We start from the raw sequence: 11,099 nt of genomic DNA on the forward strand, positions 1-11,099 counted from the left end.
CGGTGGGAGTGGGCTTTGCACCCTGCTGCCCATGGGGAAGGGACTGGGCTTTTGGGAGCAGCGTGGGGTCCCCCAGCCAATCCATACTGAGGCCGTACAGTTTAATGTAGTATTTATTGACAAGGTGGAGGCTGGGGTAGTGGGGAAGGGGAGGCTGGGGAGGGAAAGAGGCTGCTTGGGCTCTGCCAGCAGTGCTGGGACGGTGCTTTGAGTCCATTGCTCTTCCCCTACCTGGTTGCAGGGGCTAGGTGGGGGTACCTGGCCCCAGCAAGATGTGTCCCTCCATCCCTCAAGGCTGTGGTCTGTCCAGCATCGCACCCCATCCCCTGAGCAGCACACTGCTCTGCCAATGTGCCCCCCCAGCTCAGCCTCTTGTGGGCGGGCTGAGAACGGCTGAAACTCGTTGCCTGGATGAGAGGGATGGCCTGGCCCACGGTGCCTCCTCGATGGTGAAGCGCAGCCGGCAGCCCCCAACCCCGGCAGAGGAAGGACGGTGTGTCTCCTGCCATGGCCAGCCGTTGTGCTTTATGTAGGACCTACGATGCTTTGCTCCGGTGGGACACCCCCGCCCCGGGGTAGGCTGTCAGCCGTCCTCGGATGAGGGGACAGCCCCCGTTCCCGATGCCGCCAGATGTCAGACGGTGACCTCGGTCTTGCTGTTGGTGGCGAGGTGCCGGGGGGCCTGGCCGTACAGCGGGGTGGCGGGGACGAAGGCCTCGGGCGGCCCCTCAGGGCGCAGGGCGGGCAGGCCGGGCCGCCGGGGGCCGCGGGGGGGGCCCCCTTCCCAGCCCCCAGGGAAGGCCGGGCCCCCCGGCAGCTTGGGGCCCTTGGCCTTGGGCGGGGGGCAGCCCTCGGGCAGTGCTGGGGCCTCGGCGGGCGGGAAGGGCAGGGCACCGCCGGGGGACACCTCCGGCCCCCCGAACCGCCTGTAGAAGTCCTCGGGGGCGCTCTCTGCGGGGACAGGGGTGTGGTGTCACGCCCGCGGGGACACCCCCTATGCCAGCACGGGGGGGTGTCTGGGGGGAGGGATTGGCTGGGGAGGCTGTGGGGCCCGCAGGAGGCATCCTGGGTGCTGATTGGCTGGGGAGTGGGGGGATCCTGGCCACCAATTGGCTGGAGAGTACAGTGGGGGATCCCAGCCACGGATTGGGTGGGGGTTGCTGCAGGGTTTGGGGAGATCCCGGGTGCTGATTGGCTGGGGACTGCAGTGGGTCCATGGGGGATCCCAAGCTCGGATTGGGTGGGCAGTGCAGTGGCGCCATAGGGGACCCTGGGCTCTGATTGGCTGGGTAGTGCAGTAGGTCCATGCGGGATCCCGGGTGCTGATTGGCTGAGGAGTGCAGTAGGATGCTGGGTGCTGGTTGGTGGGCAGGTGGGGGGGTTGCAGCACCTCGGCCACGCCCAGCCTCCCTCTGGGGGGGGGGTGCCCCTCCTGCCCGTGCCCCGCTGCAGCTCCCCGGTCCCTCCCCACCCACCGGTGGGGCCCACGGGATGCATCCTTCCCCCCACGGCCGCCATCCCGGCCCACGCGGCAGCGGCGGCACTCACCTCCAGCCTTGAGGGTGGCGTAGGTGCTGTAGGCAGGGGCCGGCAGGGCCAGGCCGCTGGCCAGTGGCAAGCGCTTGCCGTGGCTGTGGGGCCGCCCCAGCGAAGGGGTGATGGCCACTGCGTTGTTCAAGGGCGGCTTGTCTGGAGGGGGCAGAGGCTCAGCCATGGGCAGCCATGTATCCCCCTGCTGCCTTTATTCGCCCAAGGGAGCTGTTTTTCTCCCCACTGCCCTGGTGTCTTACCTATGCTGTTCCTGGGGGGGCCCCGGGCCAGCCCCTCACCCAGCGGGACCTGCACGCCCCCCATGAGGCCGTCCACATGCTCGGAGGGGCCATGGCCCGGCTGCTTCAGCAGGTCTGTCAGCGTCCTGGGGAGGGGACGAAGGGCCGTTAGGGTGACACCCCGCTCCCCCGGCCCCACCAACGCGTCCCAGCCCTGAACCCCCCCCCTTTGGAGGCAGCCTGGGGCTAGGAAATGGCTGCTGGGAGCAAGGAGCGCACCCAGGCTCCCAACCCAGCTTTTGCAGAAGGGGTGGCGAGCCCCCATCCAACAGTGAATTGGGGTCTGGTTGCAGCTGAGCCCTCCTGGGGCTGGGTCAGCGGGTGAGGACGGCAAGGGAGACACATGGCTAGGAGTGAGCTGCAAGGGTATGATGAACCAAGCAGGAGGAAGCTAGACTGGTGGTGGCTGGAGCAACACCTTGTGGATGCATCCCCGGAGTGAGAGCCTGGTGGAGTGGGGGGAGAAGAGACGACACCTCCACGCGAGTCCCTTCGAAGCGGAGAGGACCACGAGGAAGGGATTAGAGGCGTTGCTTGCACCTCATCGGGGAGGAAGATGAACTAGCAGCAGCCTCCGGCGCATGCGCTGTCCATGCGTAATGCCTCCTTGTAAGTAACAGCATTAAACATTAAACACCATTACATAAGACAAAGCCCTGTTTCGTTTAACATTCATGGACGGAGATGCTGCAGTCCCACCACAGCACAACAGCGGTGCTGGAGCAGGGCACGCCAGCAGTGCCAGAGCGGGACATGCTGGTGGTGCTGGAGCAGGGCACACCAGCAATGCTGGAGCTGGGCACACCAATGATGCCGGAACGGGGCACACCAGCGATGCTGGAGCAGGACATGCCCATGCGGCATTGCAGCCTTCGGCAGCAAGTCCTGGGGCAGGACATGATGCTCCTACCGGTGCAGGGCTTCGTGGAGAGGAGACCACGCCATTCCCCCTGCAGAGACCAGCTCTGCGTGACTGCATGGGCACAGAGATGTCCACTCAGAGCTCTTTTTGGCGCCCTAATCCCTGGCTCACAGTCAGCGTGCCTCGCACCTCGAAGGCTGGCTCATAGGACAGTGGGCGCTGCATCAGCTGCTCATGGTTAGCAAGTGGCTGGATGATAAAACAGCAGATTAAACTCAACATGCATAAATGCAAATTGGAGAGGAAGCGGGGGGATAATCCTGACTTGGTGGATGTGTCAGCTCATGGCTCTGGAGCACTCAAAAGCCCAACGAATCTGGTGTGGGGAATTGCCAGGGAAGGCTGCAAGAACAACGGGGAAAGCAATGCGTTATGCCCGGGGGTGCAGGTGCTCGAGTGCCCCAAGGACTGTTCCTGGGACATTTACACTTCCAGTTTATATCCAGTCACCATCACAGAGCGATGGCAAGAGGAAAGCTACAAGGGAGGGTCACTTGCCCTTTAGGTTCGTTTCACATCATTCTTGGGGAACTTTGGGTAACAACCCCCCTGGGATCATTTAATCTCCAAATGGGCCAACAGGAGCCTCATAAAGCTGAACAAAGGGAAGCGAGGGAGGAACAACTCCAGGCACCAGTACGTACCGGGGGCTGACCAGCTGGAAAGCAGCTTGGCAGAAAAGGGCCTGGGAGTCCCGGTGGACACCAAGCTGACCATGAGCCAGCAATGTGTCCTTGGGGTAAAGGTGGCAAATGATCTCCTGGCCTGCACTAGGCACAGCATTGCCAGAAGACCCAAGGGAGGTGATCCTTCCCCTCTGCTCAGCACTGGTGAGGCCACACCTGGAGTGCTGGGTCCAACTGTGGGCTCCCCAGTACAGGAGAAACGTGGACATACTGGAGAGTCCAGCAAAGGGCCACAAAGATGATGAAGGAACTGGAGCATCTCTCCTATGAGGAGAGGCTGGGAGAGCTGGGACTGTTCATCCTGGAGAAAAGAAGGCTCAGGGGGATCTTATCAATGTAGGTGAATATCTGAAGGGACGGTGCAATGAGGACGGCACCCGGTTGACAAGAGGCGACGGGTGCAAATTGAAACACAGGAAATTCTGTTTAAACAGAAGAAAAACCTTTTTTCCTGCAAGAGTGGTCAAACGCTGGGCCAGGCTGCCTGGGGAGGCTCTGGCACCCCCAGCCTGGAGCTATTCAAACCCCACAGACCCCCCCCAGGGAGACCTCCTGCAGCTGACTGACCCCAGCGCTGGGCCCATCCAGGCTCCTTTGGCCACGGATGCTGCACCGAGAGAAGCTCTGGGTGCAAGCCCAGGCAGGCAGTGGGCTGCGCCCGAGCAGGGCTGGGGGTGGGAGCAGGTCCCCCGAGGGCGCGGGCAAGGGACTGTCAACCCAGGGAGCTGCCGCCCCATCAGCAGCCACCTTCCCCGGGGTGCATTGCTCCCCGGCCCCCTCCCCACAGGCCGCTGCCTGCTCTCCCGTGTCCCCAGGGCCCAGCACTCAAACAGGCTTGTTTCACCAGGAAGTTCAATGCGATTTGACCTGTTTTTTTTAAATATATATATATTTTTTTTTTTACCCTCGGGTCTATTTATGAAGCTTGAGCAATCCTTTATCTGTGACTTTTCCTCTCCAGATAAATCCATCAGCGCTCTTTCTCGTAAGCCTGCCCTCCGCGCCGACCGCCTGGGGTGCGGATGATAACAATTAACAATAACGGGGTGACCAGCTCTTAACGAGCGATTTTCCTATGGTCAGAGGTGTGCACAAGCCTTCAGTGCCTGCAACACCCGGACTCTCCCCCCTTGTACCACGAGCTGTGCTGCCGGCCAGGGCTGCTGGCACGGCCCCCAGGGCTGCACTCCCCTCCCTGTCCCCAGGTGGTGTGGTGCAAGGGAGGTGGACCTGGAAGGTGACACTGTGCTGAGGAGCTGCTGTCTCGCTGTACACATTTTTGGGCGTTTTATAAGCCCCAGCCTGGTCCCATGGCTGGGGGGCTTGGGGAAGGTCAGGCTGCATCTCCCTAGGTCACCCAGCGGTCTGTACGACCGAGACGGCTCCAGGGTACAGATGGAGGCGGGGAACACAGGGCAGATGCGGCTTTAAACCTTCACCGATCATCTGCAACAAAACACTAACGAGCGGCACCAGTGAGGTCTCCATCCACCACCGTGGCCATGGATGCTGAGCACACGAGGCCATGCGTGAAGGGCAGTGGGGCAGGATCCTGCTCCCAGGCACTGCCTCGCCTGCGTGGCACACAGCCACCTCCGCGGCAAGCCTGCTTGTGCCAATGTCCCCCAAGGTCCCCCAAACCAGCCTGGAATGAGCCCCGAGACTGAGTGAAGAGGCAGATCCGGGAGCAGTGATGACAGACGCTGACGGCTCTGCAGCAGGAGCCGGCACACAGCTCTCGGTGCTCCAGAGCCAGCCCCGGGGGAGCCGCCGGTGCATGAAATGGAGGTGCCCGTGTGGGAGCAGGACCCAGGGCCTGGCAGAGGGGCTGACCCACTTTTGGGAAGCCCAAGCCCCACACCCACCATGCCCAACAGGAGAGCGGCTGCAAGCCCTGGGCAAGGGGACAGGAAGCGATGGGAGGAGACAGGAGTGCAGCCGCCGGAGGAGAGACGATGGAGTGACGGGCGAAGTGACATTGCCCCAGGCTGGAGTGAACCCTTGGAGGGGAAGCAGAAGGTGGCAGCCGCTGGCTGAGTGGGATGGTGAGGTGTGAAGCAGAGGCGCGGTGGCGGAGGAGACACGTGGCATGCCGTGGCTGCGAGTGGGCTGGCACCCTGGCTGGCCATGCCACCTTCACACCCAGGGAGAGTGCTGCCATCACCTCCCGGTGGGGACATTTCCCATGGCCTACAGTGCATCTCCTCGGGGCAGGGGGGGGCCCATCTGTGCAACTGAGCAGGTTGGGCATCGTGGGACACCCAGCCAGAGGGGCTGGGATGCTCAGGAATGGTCAGGAAGGCTTGGGGTGAGCAAGGCACCTTTGCAAAATGACTTGCAGTGGGGGGAGATGGAGCTAAGCATTGGGCAGTGGGAGTCAGCCTGCCTGGCTGGACATTGTGTCCAGTCTGGGACAGGGGTCTGGGTCTCCACCCCTGCCAGAGCTGGGTCCCCTCTCTCGTGCCCCAGAGAGCCAGGGTGGCATGTGACGACTCGCCGTGCTGCCTGCAAACACCTTTTCTAGGTCTTTGCTGCCACGTGCTAACATGGGCATTGACCACAGGCACGGTTTGGTGCCAGAGAAACACCCAGCGCAGTCAGATACGCAGCGGGGCCAGGTTTTGACACCCCAAACAGCACAGGGGGGCCCAGAGAGCAAAAAGCCAGCATCGGGGGTTTGGCTGCTGCGGCTGCCAGGGCACCTGCTCCCGCTGGCTGTTTTGCCCCTCTCCAGCATCCTGCTGCCCCCCAGAAGGCTGCTCCTCATCCAGCTCTTCCCATAGGGATGTTCACCCCAGTCATAACCTGCTATCCCCCCCTGGAGGGTTTTGGGGAGAGGTCTGCTCTCACGCGATGGGCGCAGCCAGATTCCGGCATCCCGCAGGGACCCGACGTCCCCGGAGATCCGGGGCCTGAAGAAAAACACGGGCAGGTGTTTCTGACTCAACGCGGGTTTGGCCAGGCTGAGCGAGTGCCGGGGACGGGTGCCAAGCCTGAGCTGAGCAGGAAGGAGAGGAGTTTGCGGGAGCCGCCATAAGGCCTTGCAGGAGGAAGGTGGACGGGGAAGCGGGGGACACACACCAGGTAGCTGCAGCCACTCAGGCACCCGCTCCCCTGGGTGAACCAGCAGCCAAAGCTGGGAGGAAAAACTGTGCTGGAGGAGGACGAGGTATTGGGGTCTCAGGACAAGCTGGACAAGGGCTCAGGTGTCTCCATCTGGGAGGAGCTGGTGGGGTTTCTATGCCTGGTCGCTCTTCCTGGGCTCAGACCACGACCAGGACCACGACAAATGACATCTAGAGGTGCAGAAATGGTTGATCTTCCCCCCTAAGTGGGAAGCCTGCGAGCAGCGGCAGTGGGAGCTGTCCTGGGACAGCGGGCAGCACTCCAAGGAGCGGAAAAACCCCGGCGGGAGGGAGGGATAGGAATGGAAACCAAGCCGGCCGTGCAACAGGGAGCTGGCCCGAGGCCACGATGCGGTGCCCGAGGAGCAAATGAGAAGCTCCTACCTGAGGCGCTGGGAGGGAGGCGAGGTGGCACTGCCCGTGCCTTGTGCCGCGCGTGGGTGCAGGGGTGAGACAGCCAGAAATAACCTTGCTCTCTCGGCAGCACCGAGATGAGATGCATTGCCCAGGCCAACTGGGCGCACAGCGGGATGGAGGTGACAGCATGCCTTTTCGGATGCCCGTGCCACATACCCAGCCCTGGGCACCACCTCCATCATCCCAGCACCCAGCAGGCTGTGCCGGGCTGGTGCCTTGCCCAGTGCCTATGGCTCCATACCCGGTGCACTGCTCCTGCCCTGCCCTGGATCACCGGGCAGCCGAGCTGCTCCCTGCCAGTCGCCGTCCCCGTGGAACTGGAGCTGCTCACTGCTTACACAGAAGGACAGGGGGCACTGGGGACGGCGAGACCTCTCCTGGCTTCTGCAGTGATGGAGGTGCCCTTCTGATTTTGTCCCACAAAGGCGGGCGAGGTACATTCACCTCCTGCCCATCTCTATGCCAGTGCCCAAAAGATCTGTGGCTTTGGGGAGAAAAGGCACCGATCTCCCCAAACTCAAAGTTCAGACTTGCATGAGCCAGAGGGAGGGAGGACATGGGGTAAGACATGGCACAGAATTGAGGCTACATGCAGAAAACACCCCCCCGCAGCCGGTGATGGGAGAAGGCAAGACCCACTGGCAGGGGATGAGGACCCGGGTCCGGGCTTCACAGGTACCGACCCCTCCCCAAGCGCAGTATCTCCTTCCCAGGAGGTGGGGACACACACACTCCAAAAAAAGATGCGTCGGCGGCGAGTGGAAGGGGAGTCGGGAGGCTGGCAGAGGCCGTATTGATCCTGTCAAGGTGCCAGCGCTTCCTCAGGCGACACGGGGGGGGAGGCGCGGGCACACAGCAGCACCCAACCAAGGTGCGGGGGGGGGGGGGCGAGGGGGGCTGCAGCATGGTTCCCCCTAAAACTGCCTCATGTGACTCAGGAGGGCCCTGTGACCCCTATCCATGCCCAAATAGGACACTCATCCAAGCAGGGGAGCCAGCCTCTGCTCCCCCCAGGTGGGCGCAAGGAGTGGGGTGGGTCTGGGAATGGGATGCAGCAGGTCTGGAGTTGGGGTGCAGCACCCAGTGGCCGCCCAAGGCCCGGGCAGGCAGGGGGAGGCGGGAACCCCAGGGGAAGGAGAGAGGGTGTCTATGCTGGGGGGCTGCAATCAGGGCAGCTCTCTGATCTTCCTGGTGAAATAATTTCCTCCAGCCCTGCTTTTCCTTTTTTTTTAAAGCTAAAATCCCTCAACAAAATGGCATAAAAATGGGTTTATCGCCAGGCCCAATGTCCTCACTGGGAAGACGCGAAGTAGAGCGTGCACGCCGCTGCTCGGTGAGGTGCTGGATTCGGCTCAGCCCCTGACCCCTCTGTCTGCCCCTGCGGCCCTCGCTGGGCCCCCTCTCCATCCCTCCCCCTTTGATTTGGGGCAGCCATGGCACGACCACCTTGTTGAACCTGCCCTGGCTCCTGTGTGTGTGTGTGCGTGAACACGCGTGTGCACGCGTGTGCGTTGCATGTGCACGGAGGGGAGGCCGAGGGGGGACGGCTCTGAGTCAGAGCCACAGGGGCAGAGCTGCGCCGGGGAGGCTGGAGCTGCCAGCAGCCGCTCTGAAGTGTTAAAACTCATTGAATGTGATAGGTTAAGAAAGAAAAGAAAAGAAAAGAAAAGAAAAGAAAAGAAAAGAAAAGAAAAGAAAAGAAAAGAAAAGAAAAGAAAAGAAAAGAAAAGAAAAGAAAAGAAAAGAAAAGAAAAGAAAAGAAAAGAAAAGAAAAGAAAAGAAAAGAAAAGAAAAGAAAAGAAAAGAAAAGAAAAGAAAAGAAAAGAAAAGAAAAGAAAAGAAAAGAAAAGAAAAGAAAAGGAGGGAGAGGAAAAAAATCTACCCAAGTGGAGAAGCTGTACGACATGACACCGAGGGGACAGTGAAGCAGCAGAGCTGGGGCTGGGACTGGGGCCACCAGCCCTGCCCTCCCTTGCCTGGCCTTGCCTGCACCTCCTGCCTTGCCCTGTCACTCCCTGCCCGGCCCTGCCCCCCCCCACCCCATCCCCCCACCCCAGGCCGGGGGTGTCACCTGTCCCTCCTGCCTATCCCCATGTGCCCCAGCCTCGGGCACACGACTCCACTGCCCCTGGGGAAGCCGGTGGTGCAGCCTGCAGGGCCGAGGCCGGACCACTCATGACACCTCAGTGCTGGAAGCCGGGGGGGAGGCCGTGCAGTGAGGGGCGGGGAAAAATGGCGGGAGAAGTGTGTACCTGGAGCCAGGACTGTTGCGGGAGGGAGAGGGGAAGATGCGCCGACGGCCATGGGAGCCGGGCGGGAGCGGGGGAAGGCACAGGGAGTCACCGATGCCGAGGGGTGCCTAACACCCTGACCTTCCCCCCGCCAGCCCCAAACTCAGCCCTGGGAGGGGGCCAAAAAGCCAGGGGCTGGAGCCACAGCGCACAGGGGACAGGGGAAGGCTGACTTTCCGCTGGAGGCTGAGCCCTGGGGGACGTGCAGCTCATTCCCCCCTCTGCAAGGGCGATGTCCCACCCCAGTGCAGAGAGGCAGGCGCCCGTGCATACCCATGTACACAGACACACGCGTGTGCACACGCGAGCACACGCACACGGAGGAGGCGCAGCAGTCACGGCAGAGCTGTCTTTGCCGTCTCCTCTCCCCCTGCACTGCCGACCAGGCTGAGCCCAAGGGGACTGCGGTCCCCAGTCACCCCATGCACAAGCAGACCCCATCTCGCCTCCCCCACACATTGGGAACCACAGCTTTTTTGGGGTGGGGGGAGCGACGTCCTATAGCTGACACATCACCCACCCCACCTGCGGTGGGGACAGCTCTCCTGAGCCTGGGACAGGCCTCCTCCACGGACGCAGCAGGTCATTTTAAGAGAGGATGGGTGTATTATCACCCCTTCTCTTGGAGGCTGTCCTGGCTGGCAGCCCTCCCTGCTGGGAGATGTTGGGGGGCTGCAGCCAGCACCAGCCCCCACTCTCCCCCCGCAGTGTCTCAGCATGCCGGGATGGGGGTTTTGGGGATCTCACCCTCTTGGCAGCCCCAGGGTCAAGTCAAAGCTCACCCTATGCAAGGGGCTGGGGATGTGGCCTTCCAACCACGGGGGGACCGAGCGGGATGAGTGGGGGGACCGGACCCCTTTACCTGGAGACGGTCATCTCCGTCTGGGGACCCTGTGCCTTCTCCAGGCCCAGCTTGGTGAAGATGCCCACCAGCACCATGATGGCCACCACGCCGCAGATGATGTAGACGATCATGTTGGTCTTGTCGCGAGTGGGGTCCTGGGGGGTCTCGTCCACCCGGGCGGGCGGCTGGCCCGTGTTGACCCAATTGGGGGTGTCGTAGTTGGAGCAGCCGCTCTGGTCCAGCCGCCCGGGCTTGAACTGGCAGCAGAAGCGGTACCCGCAGGTCCCGCAGCAGTACTGGTAGATGCCGGCGTTGCAGTTGAACGGCGGGTCCCACTGCCCCATCACGTCGTAGTAACCGCGGCAGCGGTCCCCCCCCGCCGGTGCCGCCCCGGTGGGCGCGGGGGCCGTGCTCTCCGCCGGCGGTGCCTGGCTGCCGTTCCCGCTCTCACCGGGCGCCCCGGTGCTGGCCTCGCCGCTCCACACCCGGCCCGGCTCCAGCAGCACCAGGCAGCAGATACCCACGACGTAGCTCGGCTCCATCCGCCCGCGGCTCCGGGGGGCCATCCGGGCGAGGGGGCGAGTTAGAGCCGCTCGCCCGGCACCGGCCGCATGGCCGCCGAAAGCCCCCGCGGAGGAGAAACGGGCTGGAGAAAGGGAGGGTGATGGGGGGCGGGGGGGGGGGGGGGGGGTACGGCAAAAAAGGGAGGGAAAAAAATAACTGAGGGGAAAAAAAAGTGCGAGGGGACGTACCCCCTCCCCGCCTCTCCCCAGATCGGCCGACGGGCAGAAATTCAGAGCAGGAGGCGAGGTGGGCGGCGGGGGAGAACCGCCGCCTCCCGCCGGCCGGGGAGGGGACGCGGCGGCGGGCGGCGGGAGCGGGCGGGCGGGCAGGGGGCCGGCGGCCGCCCCATCCCCGCGCCTCTGCCCGCGCCTCCCGGCACCGCGCTCCGAGACGGGGGGAAAGAAAAGGGAAAAGCAGCGAA

At 62.9% G+C, this 11,099-nt stretch overlaps 1 protein-coding gene across 1 annotated transcript; it reads right to left on the minus strand.

Moving 5' to 3' along the window:
* Positions 1-481: 481 nt before the first annotated feature.
* SHISA8 (shisa family member 8) lies at positions 482-10,777 on the minus strand. The gene is made up of 4 exons (XM_054221962.1): positions 10,133-10,777; positions 1,791-1,915; positions 1,549-1,689; positions 482-951 (listed from the first exon to the last, which is right to left on the minus strand). Exons 1-4 carry the CDS (start codon positions 10,678-10,680, stop codon positions 635-637), a joined length of 1,131 nt encoding a protein of 376 aa, XP_054077937.1. The 5' UTR covers positions 10,681-10,777; the 3' UTR covers positions 482-634.
* Positions 10,778-11,099: the final 322 nt, after the last annotated feature.

This window comes from Rissa tridactyla, chromosome 1 (genome assembly GCF_028500815.1).
Source record: "Rissa tridactyla isolate bRisTri1 chromosome 1, bRisTri1.patW.cur.20221130, whole genome shotgun sequence".
NCBI lineage: Eukaryota > Metazoa > Chordata > Aves > Charadriiformes > Laridae > Rissa > Rissa tridactyla.